A 19,216-nucleotide genomic window follows, 5' to 3' on the forward strand; every position below is an offset into this window, starting at 1 on the left:
CTGTAAGACTTATTTTCTTTTTGTTGTTTTTCTCACCTAACATTTTTGAAAGTCAGATGGAGCAATGAAAACAAAAGATGAGACACATAATTTATAACGCATATTTCCCCCAATTGTGGTGAAATATGTATAATATAAGATTTGTCATTGAATCATTTTTGCGTTTACAGTTCAGTGACATTAAGTACATTCACAGTGTTGTACAACCATCACTATTATTCATTTTCAGACCTTTTTCATCCTCTGTTCTCATTCAGTAATAACTCCCCACCCCCTGTCCCCACAGTTCGGGGCGACTATCCTACTTCTGTCTTCAGTAGAGTGCCCATAATTAAAACAACATACAATACAAAGTGTTGAAAGGATGTGGAGAAATTGGAAACCTCATACTTTACTGGTGGAAATATAAAATGATATAGCTACTTTGGAAAACAGTTTTTCAGTTTCTTGAAAAGTTTAGCATACATGTACTGAGCAAATCCACTTTTAGGTATCTCCTCAAGAGAAATAAAGACATGTTCACAAAACGATGTGTATGCAGATATTCATAACAGTATTAGGCATAGTAGCAATCAACTGGAAATAATCCAAATTGCCAAGAATTGGTAGGTGAACCACATGCTATAATACCTCCATACAACTCAGCAATGTAAAGAAATGAATGATACCCGAAACCACATGGTAGAACTAAAAATTAAGTGAAAGAAAATAGAAGATAAATTGCGTAATTCTACTTATATGAATATTTTTAGAAAAAGCGAAAAAGATTGCTTGGGGTTCGGGGTTGGAGATCTACTGTAAAGTTATGAAGTAATTTTGAGGGAGATGGAAGTATTCTAAATCTCGACTGTGTTACTGGTTACACAACTGTATACATTTACTAAGCATTACTTATATATTTAAAATGGGTGATTTGTGCGTTTAAATTTACTGATGATTGGGGAGTGACTCCCAGCTATGGTGAAGAGGTAAGCAAATCTGTTCCCCAGAAAATAAGTATGTTACTGGACAGAATGTTAAAAAATAACTACCGGCATACCTGGGAGATATTGTGGGTTTGGTTCCAGAACATTACAATAAAGCGAATATTGCAAATAAAGCAAGACACAGGAATTTTTTGGTTTCCCAGTGCATATAAAAGTTATATTTACACTATACTGTAGTCCATTGAGTGTGCAATACCATTATGTCTAACAAAACAATGTCCATACCTTAATTTGAAAATACTTGATTGCTAAAAATTGCTAACCAGGATCTGAGCCTTCAGCAAATTATAATCTTTTTGCTGATGGAGGGTTTTACCTTCAATTTGTAAAACAACAATGACAATAGCAATAAAAAACCCTGCAATATCTGTGAAGCACAATATCTGTAAAGCGCAATAAAACGAAGTATACCCGTATTGGGGGCCTCTGGAAATTGAGTAAAAGCTGACTATGAAGTGATAAGCACGTAGGCATATTCATGAAAAGAAATTGGAACTTGGGTATCAATAATAGGAGACAGTGGCCTTGCTTGGGGAGGCCGCTCTTACATTTGTCTGGAGCTTGGTGAGTGTGATAGTTTTACTTCTAATAAATGGCTGTGTTTAACCTGTTATGTTGTTTTTCCTTGTTCTGTTCCAATCATTAGCAAGAATTTTCCAGCAGGTCATAACACAATATGAACTATATGTTTCTTACTCCTCTACCTAGCTGATTTTATGCTTTTTGGTTTTTTGTGAACCCACATTTCAAGAAATTATTGTCTCTGTCATCTAGTCAAGTTAACCAACTGTTTTTAGAGTTTATATGATTTTCTGCTGGGATCATATTATATCTTTTCCTCCTTCACAAAGTGCCATTCTCACCGTATGTGACAAGAATAATCTTCTAGTATAGTGGAAGCAGGTTATTTGGTCAGGGACATTGAGGTATAGCTGTGTATATCTTCAGGCTCAGTAATTGGTGAGTAAAGGATAACTACCATTTGCTTTCTTTTTATAAAGGTGCTTGTGAGTGAGGATTCTGACAGTGATGGGATCGTGGCCCACTTCCCTGCTCATGAAAAACCAGTGTGCTGTATGGCTTTTAATACAAGTGGTATGTCTTTTTTTTTTTTTTGCCATTTATATCATGAGTTTTTCAATTGATTTTTTTAGAAATGGAAAATATGAAATATGGAATCTGGCTCATCTTTTTTTTTAATTAAAATTTATTGGGGTGACAATGGTTAGTAAAATTACATAGGTTTCAAGTGCATAATTCTGTAATACATCATCTATATATCACATTGTGTGTTCACCACCCAGAGTCAGTTCTCCTTCCATCACCATATATTTGACCCCGTTTATCCTCATCTTATATGTGTCAGTGTATATCAGAAAAGTAAGAAGTCTTCAGTGAGTGGGTATTGAATGAATGAGTTCATAGTAAAAATTTAGATACCTTTTTTTTTTTAGTTTTTATTTATTGGGGTGACACTGGTTAGTAAAGTTATATCGGTTTCAAGTGTACAGTTCTATAACACATCATGTATATATTGCACTGAGATACCCTTGAAACATTAGTTTTACTCTAAATAACATGGGGATTGAATGGCAGCAGTAGGTAAACAGTGCTCTTGAGTTTCATTCATTTCTGTATTACGAGTATTATTAAGCCAAGAACTTCAATATTCCAGACTTCATATTTACTCGTATGTATTCAAATGGCATTTTCTTTGTAACTTCAAGTTTTGTTTTTTTTTAACTCTGTAACATTTTATAAACTAGTTTACTTGTATTTCTTCCTTTTGCGTTTTTTTTTTTTTTTTTTTTTTGGTTTGTTTTCCTTGTTGTTTTTAAGTTATTTGATAAGGAGATATGTTATAGCAATGTGGAATGCCCTATTACTTTTCATTTTTTCTCCAAGATTTTTACTATAAAAAGTTTCAAACATAAAAATAGATTTAAAAGATAGTATAGTAATGACGCATTTACCACCTACTCAATTAAACAGGTGTTCACAATTTAATATGATATGTTAAATATATATATAATATATACATATGTATTTTGCATAACCATTTAAATGTAAGTTACATATAACATAACATTCCACTCACTGCAAATTAACTATGCATTTCCTAAGAATAAGGACTTTCTCCTACATAACGAAATATTATATTTTAGTTCAGAAAATTAACACATTATATTATCCAATATCCAAGGCATAACTTAAAATTCCCCAATTGTGTCAAAAATGTGTTGTCTAGCTGCTTCAAATAGATCTAATTAAAGTTCAGTTCTTACATTTTATGTCTCTTTAGTTCTTTTTAATCCAACATATAACTTCTTCCTTTTCTTTTTTGTGGTGTCCAGACCAATTATCTTACGCAAATTATGGATTTGTCATATTTTTTCATTATAATAATGTTTTCTTTATTCCCTGAAAAGGCTTTTAAATACATTCAGGCTATGGTTTTTTTTTAACTTCATAAGTATTGCTGTCTACATCATTTCATTCCAGCACGAGACACGTTATATCAGATTGTCTTGCTATTTATGATACTATTTTTGATCATATGGAGAAGTTAGTAACCCATCAAATGTCTGCATAGTTGGCCTCATTTCTTAAACAACCTTCTACTTAATACTTTTGTTTAAGGCTATAGAATGGTGGTTTTTCTAATTCTGTTGTGTTTTCTGCATTGGAGATCATATATAGATATATATAGATATATATGTACATATATACACATACATATGTATATGTATGTATATATGTGTATATATATATACACATATATACACATATATATATACATACACACACACACACACACACACACACACACATATTTCTTTCATTGACCAGGAATGTACCACAGTTGTCCTGTATGTAAAAGACAGGGTAAATGCTCAATCCTTTCCCTTGGGTTACCAATTTTCATAGTTAGCAATTGGTTTAACACTTCCGGTGGTGGAATTCCACTCCAGTGGAGTTAGTTTTAAAATACTTTATTTCTGAATAAAAGATAAAATTGTCTTTTGCTTTCAGAGCTAAAAGAGTCTTCATAAATTTACAATGTTTTCAGATTTTATTTCTTTGGTTGATAAGTCTGAAGAGACTGCCATCTTTCTCTTATTCTGCAGAAATTATCCCATCATTTAAAATTGATGGAAAGACCCATCTTTTCCTTCTTTTCATCTTTTCAAATAAAGAGTGATGGTAAGAGAATAATACAGAGTACTTTGAATAATCTTCCTTTTAATATCTTAATTAGCCATTTTTGTTAGAGAGGAAGATTTTTGTACTGATTGTTGATCAGTACCATTGATTTAATTAATGAAGACAAAGATTTATTGGAGTGCTCTGAATGTTGTGGGAATTAAGTTAAATTTGAAGAAACAGTCTGTAAGTTATGCCCCTTACAGCACTCCACTTGGAGTAACCAGTATGACTCATTTTGATACTTTATCTGTTATGTCAAATCTCCTTTGTATTAATGTATATTTCATATTACCATAGTCAGAGTGCTTCAGACACTGGAAGCTGTATTTTTTCCTGTCTATGACTTTCCATTATAATAAGAACATCTTGTGTAACTTAAAGAATATTGTAGTGATCTCTATCATTGTCTAGCAATTCTAGAAAACCAGGTTTTTTTCCCCTATGGTTTCATAATTTTGATCTACAGTCACCATTTTATTTCTGTTTGAACTCCCAATTTGTGTTTTTTTATAAGATTAAAATTTTTTATATTTATACCTACTTTTCTGCATTCATAGAACACTAGTTGTGTAACTAATTTATCTTGCAATAATCATTTCTTTAAGTATTTGTTTCCCTAGCTCACCGCTGAGCTTTAGTTTACATTAGAGTTCACTCTTAGTGTATAGTCTATGGGTTTTGATAAACATATAATGACATGTGTCCACTTTTATAGTACTATATAGAATAGTTTTACTCTCCTAAAAATCCCCTTCGCTCGGCCTGTTCATCCCTGCCTCCTTCAACCCCTGACAACCACTGATCCTTTTAGTGTTTCCATAGTTTCAGTTTTCCCACAATGTCATATATTGGAGTCTTACAGTATAAAGCCATTTCACATTGGCTTCTTTCACTTACTAATATGCATTTAAGTCCCCTCCATATCTTTTCATGACTTGCTTGCTCATTTCTTTTTAGCACTGAATAATATCCCATTGTACGTTCATACTGTAGTTTATTTGCCATCTGTATATCTTCTTTGTTGAGTTGTCTGTTCAGATCTTTTGTCCAATTTTAAGTTTGTTTGTTCAATTTTTGTTGTTGAATTTTAAGAGTTCTTTGTATATTTTGGATAACAGTCCTATATCAGATATGTGTTTTGTAAATATTTTATCCCAGTATATGGCATGTCTTCTCATTCTCTTCAAAGTGTTTTTGAAGATCAGAAGTATTTTCATGAAGTCCAGCTTATCTTTATTTCTTTCATGAATTGTTCCTTTGGTGTATATGTAACATTTTAATACATAAATTGACATTCTTCTGTCATATTTTTAATTCAGTCTCATTTTGAATCTTATAATTTCTTGGAGGGAAGATCATTTTATGAGAACTATTTTATAAGGTTTAGGATCTCTTACATTTCTTCTGTAGTCTAAATCAAGGCTTCTTAATCTGATTCCAAGATCTGAGAGGTCCATGGATAGAATTCAGAGAGCATGTGAACTTAGAAACGAAAAAAAATTGCATCTTTATTTTCTCCAATCTCTAATGAACATTTCTTTCACTTACAAATATGTACAATAATCCACCGAAATACTAGCTTTATACATAAGATTATGAGCAGTACAAATAATGGGTATTTTAGTATCATTTCTATGTTATTTATGTTTCTATGTTTCTATTTATTTCTATGTTTCTATTTATTTCTATGTAATGGTATAAATGTTATTTTTTATTCTCTAAATATTGCTATGGTTCAAAATTATGATAGAGCCTATATTTTGATATATTAACAAGCACATATTCTACTCTATGTCAGTTTAAAAATCCTATGTACTGCACTATGACTTTAAAAAATACTGTTCTGGGAAAGAGGTTTCTAGCCTTTGCCATATTGTTGAAAAGGTTCGTGGCTCTAGAATGTTTAAGAGCCCGTTATCAAAATGATTGGTCCTTAGTAGAATTTCACCTATTTCAGCTAAACACATTGGAAGCTGGCTCTTTCACTTTGAGACTCCATTCACATTGCCTGGCTCAATCACGGTGATGCAGTTAACAAGAGATAATTCCCCACCCAGGGAGTCTGCGGGTGTGATGGGGCTTTAAACAAGGAAGGAAATTTCTTTGTGGAGTAAGGACACCCTGCTAGGAGATGGCTATTAGCTTGGTCTTTGACTATTGGGGGAATTTCTTCAAGAGGAAGTCAGTTCTAAACTGGAACCTAAAAGATGATAAGCTAGGAAATAATGATTCAGTGCCTGGTATATAAATTAATCTGAGTTGAATGAAAGAGGCAAGAAAAATATTGCACATTTGACATAGAGTGTGAAGCAGAGTCTATACAGCAGACTGATCCGTTTATTATGTGGTAGATATATTTTTCAATGTGTCAGCATTTCTGCAATATTTTATAAATGCTTTGTACCTGCTTAAATATTTGAATTAAATGGAGGGTTCATAACTCAACAGCCACTCACAAAATTGGTTTGCAAAATCTTTTTTTAGAATCTGGTAGGCAGAGATTTAATGCATTTGCTTACAGTTCATCTTAGTTATTTACTGTTCAGCTCTGATTATTTTTGCTCTTCAGAATATGACTGTTATTGCTTGAGTATGGCACAAATGTGTATATAAAATATTCAATTTTTAGTGATTTTGATTTGAAAGCCTTGTTTTTTTCTTTTTTTAGCTGATCAGTAGCTGAACAGCTTCTTAGAGAGGCTATGGCTGCCAACTATTATCCAACTCCTATCATTAGGTGACATTTTGCTTGTCTGATTTCTGTATCATATTTCTTGTTTTATCCTAACCGTCCTGGACTGAGATATAAATACATACATATGTAATGTTTGAGGCAAGAGGCTGCAATGCCATTTGTAAATGCGTGGATAACTTAGTAATTGTTATTTTCCAATTTAAGTATTTATGCTATAGTTTAAAAAAATATTTTTGGGGGATCAAATTATGTATTTTCTATCACTCTTTTTATAAGTCCTCTATAAATTTACTTATGTTATAAAAGGAGGCAGTTTTCTGTTCTCTGACTGAATTAGTTTTATTAGCTTCTGAATCTTACTCAATTGATATTTTGTACAAAGGTTTATAATTTAAGTGAGCCTTCACACAGTATTTATGATTTTTTATTTAAATGGGCCTTTTTCAAAATATGACTTGTAGATCCTCCAATAATACCCTCCAGTTTTCCTTACATGTATCCATACATATTTCTACATTTATTTATATCAATAAGTTTTAACTGTTTTGATTTTCTAATAATGCTCTATTTGGTTAAAGGCTTTTTCGTGAGGAATGTAGTGTGGGCAAAAATATTTTTATAAGTTTAAGGAAGTTTATTAAAACAAAAACAAAATGAAACCTGCAAAAAGTTGTTATTTTCCCAAAAAACCCCCGATCTTTCTCTAACCACTTTACCTGTGTATATCACTATTATACTCAAGAATATGAATAAATTTCTTAATCTTTTTTTTTTTAGAGAGGCACATATTTAGATGACAGAATTATTAAAATCTTCTGTATATTAGCATTCAAGAACAAATCAGACCTGTTGTCCACATCCTGGGAAATTTTAAAAACTGTATAAAATGTACATGATGAATAACATTGCAAAGTGAATTAAGGAAAGGAGAAAATGTAGGTTGTTTGAGTGGGGGGTCTTGTATGGGATCTATTCAGAAAATAAATTAACGGATGTCATTAAATAGAGTTGTGAAACTTTTAGTTCAGCAGCTGCATTCAGTTTGTTTTTCAGTTTCTCCTTCCCATTCTTGTTTATTAGCTGTGACTCTGAGTCCTGAATGAAAATAAATATTTTAATGGTAACATTTATGATTTGGTTAGAAGTGCTAGAGAGGCCTTCATGCTTACATCTAGGCCGAGTCAATATGGGTGGTGTCTGTTTGTTGCTTTCAGTTATTAAGGTACACAATAAGTAACATTATTTTATGGCTCTTAAAAAAATTAGTATGCTTTATTTTTTGAGCAGTTTTAGGTTCACAACAAAATTGAGTGGGAAGTACAGAGAACTCCCATGTAACTCTCTGGTGGTAGTTTTGTTACAGTCGTGACTCTATATTGGCTCATCATTATCACCCAACGTCATTGGTTTACATTAAGGGTCACCTTGATGTTTCACATTCTGTGGGTTTGGACAAGTTATTATAATATTGATATGCATCCACCATTGTATTATCATATAGAATAGTTTCACTGCCCTAAATATTTTTCATCAAATTTAGGGCTTCACAGTCTTCTTGTTTTTAATTAAAATATTTTTAAAATTATATTTGACATTCAATATTATATCAGCTTCAGGTGTATAGCATAGTGGTTAGATATTTATATAACTTATGAGGTGATCCTCCCTAATAACTCTAGTACCCACCTGGCATTATAGATAGTTATTACAGTATTATTGATTATATTCTCTATGCTGTACTTTACATCCCTGTGACTATTTTGTAACTACCAGTTTGTACTTCTTAATTCCCTTCCCCTTTCCACCCATCCCCCTCCATCTTTGTCATTTTTCTGCTGCTTTTTCCCTCTTCTCTCCTTTGGGACTCCTGTCACTTGTAGATTCATTTTTTTACTGGTGTCCCACAGGTCTTAGAGGCTCTGTTAATCTTTCTTCATCTTTTTTCCCTCAAGCTGGGTATTCTTAGTTGATTTCTTCAGCCAGTTCAAATCTGCTACTTGAACCCCTCTATCGTATTTTTCATTTCAGTTATTGAACTTTTCAACTCCAGAGTTTCTATTTGTTTCTTTTTTTTATAATATTATCTTTTTATTTGTGTGCTCTACTTGGCGAATATTGTTTTCATACTTTCCTTTAATCCTCTATACATGGTTTGTCTGTACCCTTGCCAGCATTTAGTATTTTCACCATTTTTTATTTTATATATATATTAGCCATAGGTCCTCTGTAAGATACGTGATTTAGAACTCTTTCTTCCTTGTGAGAAGTTTTTTTTTGTTTGTTTGTTTGTTTTTAACTTTTTAAACAGGGTCTTTGCAGAGCTAATTTTTTAATTTTTTTGTCAAATCCGATTTTTTTTTCAAACTTTTATCAATTTTGTTTTTGTGTTCTTGCTTAAGAAACAGTCACCAGTCTGGGGCTTGAAGATTTTCTCCTGTGTAATTTTCTAGTATTACATTTTATATTTAAATCTATGATCCATTTTGGGTTATTTTTTGTATAGCATATCAGGTTTAGGTCATGGTTTATTTTATTCTATTTTTTTGCCTATTGCTACTTCATCATTTTTTCAAAATGTGATCCTTCCTCCACTGAATTCCATTTGCACTTTTATCAAGTGACATACTTCTATGGGCTATTTCTGGGTTCTCCGATGAAGGTGACCTCTTTTTGCTATTTTCTCTTTGGGAATATCTGTATTTTGCCCATAATATAGAGGAATATTTCAACTAGGTATGATAGTTTAATTTGACAGGCTTTTTTTTTTTTTCCCCCAGCAACTGTCAGCTCTCTTTCTTTGTTCACAGCTTTTGGCATTATTAATCTGATTCTTTTGATTATTTGGGTACAGAGTTACACTTTTGTGGGGCAGCATTCTAACTGTGGTGTCAGCTCAAATGGAGCTAGTGGAAGTTTATCAAAAGGTTGTTGCTTTCTCCTTACCCTCACCTATTGTCGATCCCTCTCCCTCTTGCTATTATGTCTGAGTTTTATTTAGGTTTTTTTATACTGAACTTTCAAATAGACGTTTTAAAAGTTTTAAATTTGTTGTTTATCAGTGTGTTTTTCTTGTAGGGCAAGAAAAACTGCTTCTTAAGATTTTACAAATTTAATGCAGACGCCTCTTCACTGGTCATTTGAACATATAAAATGTTCTCTGGGACACTGGGTTTGGACCATAACCTGTGTACATGTATTAGTCAGTTTGGGTTCATAACAAACCACTGTAGATTTGGTGGCTTAAACAATGGAAATTGATTTCCTGAAAATTTGGGATCCTGGAAGACCAAAATAAAGGTTCTGGCTGATTTGGTTTCTAGTGAGGTCTTTCTTTCTGGCTAGCAAAGTGACCACCATCTCAGTATGTCATCACACAGCCTTTCCTTGGTGCGAGGGAGCACGGAGAGAGAGAAGAAGCTAGTGTGGTGTCTTTTCTAATAAGGATGCAAATTCTATTAATATCAGAGCAGTCCTAACCCTTATGACCTCATTTACACTTAATGATTTCCTTAGAGACCCTATCTACAATTATAGCCACACTGGGTTTTTAGAATTTCACTATAGGAATCTGAGGCTACACAAACATTCAATCCATAACAGTACTTTCGAGAACCAATTACTCTTAGTTTTTTTAAAAAAAATCTTATTGATCACAGCCCAGTTCTAGGTTATTCTGTTTAGCCATGATTGTTGTATCATACTTACTATATGAATTTGCTTCCATTTTAAGATATTCAAATATTTGGTAAGAAATGTTGAATGTTAATGATACTTCCATCTTTCAACAACTTCCTTATTGTTCTGAGTGTATTGTGCATAAGTATTACAGCTTTCCACAAGTTTGCTGCTTCAACCTGATTTCCTACGTTTTCCCTTCAACATTTAGCCGTACTGGATAATTTTTCAGGTCCTTATATCATTTTCCCTCTGCCTTGAATCCTCTTTTACCTGGCTAACTCTTACTTCTCTCTTGAGTCCCATCTTAAATATTCTTTTGAGAAGACTTACTTGACCCTACATAAAATGTCATGCCTTCCTGCCCCCCCCCCCTTACCACTTAATTGGGCAAGTTACTTCATTTGCTTGGATCATTCAGTACTTTCAGTTTCCTTATCAATGAAATGTGGGCTAATTATGGTATCTAAAACATAGACCTCAATAAATATTTGCTGTTGTTTTAATTATTATTAAACCACTCATCCTAGTTTTTAACTTATTTATATCCATCAAGAGTATCCTTTCAACATGTTTTCTGCTAGAGGTGAGCTTTCATTTTTATTTTATTTCACATAGTCCATAGTAAGTATACATTAAATTACATTAATTGTTTTTTCTATTATAATCATGGAGAAACTATGGCAGGGCACAAATAAGGCTTTAATTCAATGTAATTAGTCATTTGTTGAGTAAAACCAACTTATTTCTAATTTGTGGTTTGAATAAGAATTGTCTCCTTCCCTAAATTGTGGGAGTCATTCATAATGGCAAATTATATTAAATGCAGACACATATCACATGTGATTAAGATTGAGATATGTAATAGATATTTATTAAAAGTATCTTATGGAAATTGCATCATATTTATATAATTAAGTACACTAGGTTGGAATATTATTAATTATATTGCCTTTCACATCAGTAAAAATAAGTATTTTTCATTAATTAAATTGGAAGTTAGAAACATAAGGAAGAGATTCTCGACTCAGCAGTAAGCCTGACTTTTCTAAAACAGACCTGTTGTCTTTAATTTGGTAAATAATTGATCTGTTTTCCAGAGGTGTTATTTGTGCCAGCTGAGTAGCTAAGCTGTGAAGTGCAACACATCTACATTTTAAATAATTATCCTTCCTTGGCAGGGAAATTGCTTTTCCATCCATTAATAAGAGGAAAATGAATGTTGGGTCTCTAGTAAAATAGATTAAACATGTACCCCTTTGGGTGCTGACTGCATCTTTAACAGACTTGAAATTTTTCTGCTTACTTAAATGCTATATATTGAAAGGTGATGGTGGTCTTGGGTTAATCATTAAAACAATTTAAGTTAGCTTTTTTTAAAAATGCTCGGAGTTTTTTCCATTGATCACAGCAAGTGGTCAAAAAAATACCTTGTCTTGTTAACATTTATAATGCCTCACAGATTTGCAGAATTAATGTGGCTTCAGAGTTTTCCTCTAACAGGTACTAGTTTATCACTGTCAATCACTGACATTATATCACTAATAACACAAAGGCAGCATGAGGAGTTTATTGCTTCCTCCCCCACCCCCCGAGAAGGGGTTATTTCTATTATAGGTTTGTTGTTACTGTTGTGTTTCGTCATCTTGTAAAATGATGTGATGTGTTTTGCTTATGTAACGAATTACTCTCTGAGGGATTCGTCCTCTTTCTCTGTGTTCATTGTGGCACTGGATGGGCCTGTGTGAGTGTCAGGGACCTCTATAGGCTTGACTTCCCATACAGTACAGGAGGCACCAAGCCTAGGGCCCACAGTGTGTGAGGTTCCCACCCAAATAGTTCATTCCTTTTAAAAGCAAAAAAGTATATAAACTTTTAAGTTAATGAATGCTTTAATATACATTTAAAATCAACAACTGTAGTCATAAAATATAATTTTAAATATTTTTTTCATGGAAGAGGGAGACCATGAAGGCAAAAATGTCCAGGGCCCATGAATGTCCTAATGCAGCGCTGGGTCCTGTGTGTCCATCAGTAAGAAGGAACCCTGCTCCTACCCTACCACTACTGCCTCACTACCCCTAGTTAATTGAGCAAAGGTGCTCAATTAATACTGAATGAAAGATGTGAATGGCAGACTATATGAAGATGTGAAGTACACAGCTATACCTATAAAACTATAGCTATCTATAATACATGCAACAATTATAACAGCAGTATCATAAACTCATAAATTTTGAAAAGGGTAAAGAAAGATATCTGTGGCCAAAAACATCACATGCAAAGTAGCCAAGGTTGAGTTAAACTTCTACATATCAGGACAACTTTACTGGTTGCTAAAACAGTGAAGTACTAGAATATCTGTTGTCCCTTCCGCTTTCCTCTCCCCTAGGATGCTAGGGCCCTCCCCCAGCATCAGACTTGTTTCATTGTCTTCATTCAGATTGGTCTGTATTCCTGCCATACATTAAATATTTTGAAAATTACTCTGAAAATAGTCCAAATATTTCTCAAGGATACATGTATTTCAAAGGACATATATTACATTCAGTAGGGTGGATACTTAATGGTAGGCAGGGAAGGAAATCGGTGGAGGAATGGAAGATGAAAAGAAAAGTGTAGAAACAGTAGTCCATGTTAATAGTATGCAGAATTAATAAATATAATCTAAACAAAATCTTTAAAGTACAAACCGTACAGAAGAAAAGATTAATTAAAAATGAACTAATCTTTTGGTTTTCCCTTTGTTCCTTTGTTTCATGGGAAGTTTTTTTTATGGTTTTTGTTGTTATTTTTACTCTCTCTTTTTGTTCAAATTATATCTTTATGGTGGGCTAAGATTGGCCATTATATTTATATAGATATCGATACTGTGGTTGTGCAAAGAATGCTTACCTACCCAGGGATCTTTGTTATACATTAGCAATTGTTCTTATGTACCCTCTTTCTGAAACATAACTAAGTGGTTATGCTTTGAAATGGTTCAGATAGATAGTCAAACCTAATTTGCAGACACTTTGTAATCTGCTCATATTTGCTATATTTGCAAATATACCCAAAATAAAACTAATAAGTGAAGAGCAATTTTACCTTCCATCTAATCGTTTTTTGTTACATAATTTCTGATCTCCGCTGCCAGAACCCTGATAGGAATCCATTATGTTTTCATATATACACTGTGGGTTACATGATTCATGATGCTTGGACTACCCATTTGGCAAACCTACACATCTGAGACTGACTGACCTCTTTCTGGACCCCTCACTATGTACCGATGTGTCTGTATGTTTTATACATCCTCTCTGACTGCTGTATTTTCAGGTTTTATTGTCCTGCCCCCATGGTGGTAGGCTTTTAACTTTCTGGTTCCTCCGTTGAATATCTTGTCTTTTCCCTCTCTAATATGAAACTGCTAATCTTGTTCTCTCACCCTTGTTTTTGATTTAGTTTGTCTTAATTTTTATTGAACTGTAGCTTGCATAATGTAGATTGTACAACTATTAAGTATATAGCTTGGTGTATTTTTATGTGTATACACACCTGTAAAAGCTCCTCCCAGAAAATTTAAAAGTTCTGTTTAACACAACTCTGAAGTACATCGAATGTCGTTCCTTTGGAAATTCCTAAATTTCCAAATTCCCGAATCATATCCTCTTCATTTCTTCTTCATGTTTTCTGCTGTTCATGATATTAACTTTCTTAACCCTTCTCTCTATGTACCAAATTTCTGTTAACCTCATTTCAAAATATACTTTATTATGAACTTTTAGTAATGGTTGTTTGACGTTTAGTACTAGTTGTGTGTGTGTGTGTGTGTGTGTACTTGTGTACGTACATAATTTTTCTTTGAGAACAGTAGCATTGTGTTGATACATAATAATAGATAACAAAAACTAACACTTATCTTTAGACCTTTAAATTTAGATTTCTCAGTGTCTGTGGGTTTCCGTTCTAATATCTGTTAATTGAAATCGGGCACATTGTTTCTAAGGCCCTAGAGTTATAAAACTCAGAAATTGTTATGTTGATTTCCTGAATAAAGTTATGAGTCAAATTAATCTTCTTAAATCATACTCCCTTATCTTTTCAATTCTCCTGCTTTATCTAAAAAATTTTACATTTTTGCTGTCCTAGTAACCCTCTACATTGTAATTTCACATTATAATAGGGTAAGAAAAATCATTCAATTATGGTAGAAACCCATATTTTCATAGAAATGTTTGATCTCTTTTATGCCTTGATATTCTGTTAGTGTTTTGTGTTAATATTATTCACTAATGGTTAGCTTTATTTAAAGTGAATGTTTAAACCAAAAGTAATCAACACAAGCTTATTCTAAAATTATATGGAAAGTCAAATTTTGCAAAAGAGGAATAAATTTTGAAAACTGAAACTACCTAAATTTATGACTTACTCTAAATCTACAGTAATCCAGAAAGGAAGAGTTTGGGTAAGTATAGCCATAGATGGAAGGAGTAGAATTCATAAATCAATCAAACTCTTATGGTCATTTGATTTTTGATGAAACTGCCCAGTAATTCAATAGTGATAGTATAGTGGTCTCAACAAATAGTGCTTGAACAACTGGGATATCCATTTAGGAAAAAATAAGCATTTACTTAATACTGTACCCAAAAAGTAACTCTAAACCAATCATAGACTTAATTTATTTTTTTAATTTTATTAAATTTATTGGGGTGATATTAGTTAATAAAATTATATAGGTTTCAAGTGTATGATTCTATAATACATCATCTATAGATCATAGACTTAATTTAAAAGCTAACACTATAAACCTTCAAAAAGAAAATGTAAGCATTATATCTAGACAGGACACCAAAAACACAAACCATAAAATTGTTCTCCATTAAACTTAAACACCTCTAGGGAAAGATACTAAGAAAATGCAATGGGATACCATACATTGGGAGGGAAAAAATATATGTCTATATAAAACAATTTAAATGAGCAAAAGATTTGAATAATCATGTTACAAACTATACAAATAGCCACTTAACACATGTAAAGATGATTAGGATCACTGATCACCAAGAAAATATGGCATATTAGAAGCATAATAAATCATTGAAATGATTAAAATTTTAAAAGACTGGCAATAACACATGCTGATGAGATTATGGAGGTCATATTACACGCTACTTTGGAAAACCATTTTTGCAGTTTCATATAAAGTAAACATACATATGACCCAGCATTTCCACTCGTAAATAGTCACCTACAAGAAATAAAAACATAATAGCGAAAAACTAGAAACAACAGCTGAATGGATATATAAGTTGTCATATATCCATATAATGGAACACTGCTCAGTAATACAAATAAATGAATGGACTACTGTTACCTGCAGCAGATAGGTTTAGCAAAATATTGTGTGATGCTATTTACATGGAATTCTGAAGTAGACAATATTAATTCATAATGACAGAAAGCCAATCAGTGGTTGCCTGGGGCCATGCGATGGGGAGGGGATGGACTGCAAATGGACACAAGGGAATCTTTTCCCGGGTTCTCTATCTTGATTACGGTAGTAGTTGCATAGGTGCATATATATTGTCAGACTCATCAAGTCATACACTAAAAATGAGTGCATTTATTGTATATAAATTATACATTAATAGAGGTTAATAAAGTTTAAAACAGTATTCTGAACCAAATGATTTCGCTCATATGTGGGATATGAAACTGAGAGCAACAAACGAACAAGACGAAGAAAGAAACAAAAATTCGTAGACACAGATAACAGTTTAGTGGTTACCAGAGGATAAGGGGGGTTAGGGGAGTGGTAGAAAAGAGTAAAGGGGGTCAAATATATGGTGATGGAAGGAGACTTGACTTTGGCGAACACACAATGCAATATATGGATGATTGTACACTTTAGAATTATAGTATTGTACACTTGAAACCTATGTAATTTTACAAACCAATGTCACTCCAATAAATTTAATTTAAAAAATTCTGGCATCTGATGAGATATAGTCAACCATTTGGAAAAGTAAGAATACATATAGACATGCACCACTTTCCTATATGTCTGTTGGATGAATATATTACTGAAAATAATGAATATTAGAACATTTTATATGAAAACCTATTGGATATGGTTAAAGATTTCTTCAGAACTTTAAAAATTTCATGATGCAAAATGAAAGGAAGAAAACAAGTTAATTAGTTAAAGAAAGATGTTAGAACATTTAACTTCAAACTCCTAAAAATGCAGGAGGATGGAATTAATAAGTTATAAAATAAGTGAGCTTGAAAACTAATTGTTGATTTGAGACTTTTCCACATGGAACAAATGAGTAAGAGCCATATCAAAGGTTTTGTTCTCTTTTATCTTGGTTCTGGATATATGCAACTTTAGGAATGGATCAAACAAGTCATGTCCTTTGTTTGTTTGATACTGTTTACTTCAATGCCTTTTACTCTGTTATCAAACATAAATTTTAGAAATTCTTAATATATCCTGGACCACAAAAGTAGAATACAATGAAGAGTTTGATTACCAGCACCTTTGAGCAGTTTAAGAAATGTGCTAACAGTGATTCTGTTCATAGGGAGACTTTGAGACCGTTGCTTTCAAGGATTTATATTCAATTTAAAGGTTTTATTAATCAGACTTTAATAGGCGTTGCTATTTTTGTGTTTTTATGTAATTTGAAGACCTTAAAGAATTTGGTCAGTACTAGGATTCCATTTCTTTGCTTTTATGTTTACAAATTTGACTAGTAACTTAAAAGAAATAATTGAATACTTCGGAAGTTTCAATCTGTACAAGTATTGATGGGAAGCATTAAATTCACAAGAATTAATATTAAAGCATAAAATTATTTTATGAGTGATATGATCTGAATTCCTCCACAGATTTCCGTTTGACCCAGCATATCAGTGTTTATGTGTCTTTTTTGGAAGAGAGTGTGAATAGCTGGTAATTTGTCTTCCAATTCATAGTGTGCATGTGATAAAGAACCATACAATTAGGTAGGTGTTATAAATAGGATATGGCAAAAAAGACATACCTACTCATGTTTCCAAGATTTTATAGCATATGCCCAGTGGAGGTTTGCTACTCTTTAATTTTGCCTTTCGGGCTAACCAGCTGACGCCCAGTTAAAAAGACTTATGTTCTTATGAGGCCGCAAAAGCCTTAATGTTCAGTCTCCAGCTACCTCAGATTTTGGAGAACGCCATGTACCATCGGTAGCTTCAGTCCCCACCCTCAAATGCTAACGCTCATCTATCAAACTTGAAGCTGAGAGTGAGGGAGAGGAAGCTTCCAGATAAACATACAGCAGCGCCTAAACAGCTAATCACTCTAGGCTTCCGCTTCCAGGCCCTATAATTAGAAGTCCTTCTTTTCCTTGTATTCCCAGATGACGCAAATGCTTTTTGTGGCTTGGCACCTCATTTGGGGCGTGGGTTCAGTTTATGGCCAGGCTAGAGTCTGGTTTAGTCTTCTGATGCTGCATAAATAGTTCTCAAGCCACAGTCTACTCTGTACGAGTTTTTCCTTTTATGTATAGCTGCTTTTTAAGTTGTTTTCTAGAAAAAAAATCTTGTCATTTCTACCAGCAAGCAGAATGTGTGCAAAAGAGGAAATTATATATTAAAAGAAAACACATGATTGTATAGTAGTACACAGGCTATTTCATCCTTTCCTCCATGCTCTCTAAATTTTTTTAAATCATTTCAAAGTTTGTCAAGAAAAGTAAGCTAATTGCTGGATTCTAAAAGTCACTTTTGAAATAGGATACACAGAAGATAATAAGGATAAATTTTCAGTCGGCTTTCTCCAAAAATTTGAATTTGTTTTATATGTTAAAAACCAAGCAGATATTAATATCAGTTTGAAAAGCTAGGTGTATATTGAAAAGTGTTCATCTGTGAACACTCATATGCAAAACAATAATAGTCTTGATTGGCTCATAGGGACTTTTATTTGAATACTCATTATGAGTAAACTATTGACATACGATTCAAAAAGAAATGAAGTTTATCTTCAGTAGGTAAGCAATATGTATATGTTATAAATGTAAGTTTATTATATTTCCAGAATGATGTTCCCATTGGATTATTTGTCATGTGCACAAAATAGTTTTGTTGTGGGAAACTGGAATCAAAAACATAGTAGTGGAATTGTGATAATTCAAACTTGCTATCACTCAGCAAAAAGTAGGAGAACTGAAGAAATACTGTCTACAAAAGGACAACAAAGCATTCATGCCCAACTTTAGAAATTTATTGTTTGAATAACAACAATATAGAAAGCATATAAAGTATGTGAATGACATCATGACCATAGCTAGATGCAATGTTATAAAAGCTGGGAGGTAATGTTATATAAGCTGTTATAGATTTGAACTAGATCTCAATACATGACACTTTCCATTATTTAAAATGTATTCTCTTGGAAATAACCAGGACACTGGCATCTAGTATGGTATTTTTTAAATTTAATATAGTGAATATGGCTGAACCTTACGTTAGCCATGTAAATAGCAAACTCAGATATACTTCATCTTTCCATTTAAATGGCTACTTTATCTTCCCACAGGTGCTTAATATTCTTATCTTTTCTTTTAACAAAGAACAGTTTTAAGAGTTAAAAAATATAATTCCACATCTGGAATAGCAG

The 19,216-nt window shown here is 32.7% G+C and overlaps 1 protein-coding gene across 32 annotated transcripts in view; it reads left to right on the forward strand.

Annotated features, from left to right (window-relative positions):
• The window catches only part of BCAS3 (BCAS3 microtubule associated cell migration factor), a 520,381-nt gene that overhangs the window by 150,346 nt on the left and 350,819 nt on the right, over positions 1-19,216 (forward strand). For all 32 annotated transcript variants that reach the window (XM_088802094.1, XM_074320579.2, XM_074320576.2 and 29 more), the window contains exon 13: positions 1,988-2,081. In XM_088802094.1, the coding sequence (XP_088658220.1) occupies positions 1,988-2,081 (94 nt within the window). The remainder of the gene's footprint in view (positions 1-1,987; positions 2,082-19,216) is intronic.

The sequence above is a fragment of the Rhinolophus sinicus genome, chromosome 12, assembly GCF_057876585.1.
Source record: "Rhinolophus sinicus isolate RSI-liver-muscle chromosome 12, RSI-T2T, whole genome shotgun sequence".
Classification (NCBI taxonomy): domain Eukaryota; kingdom Metazoa; phylum Chordata; class Mammalia; order Chiroptera; family Rhinolophidae; genus Rhinolophus; species Rhinolophus sinicus.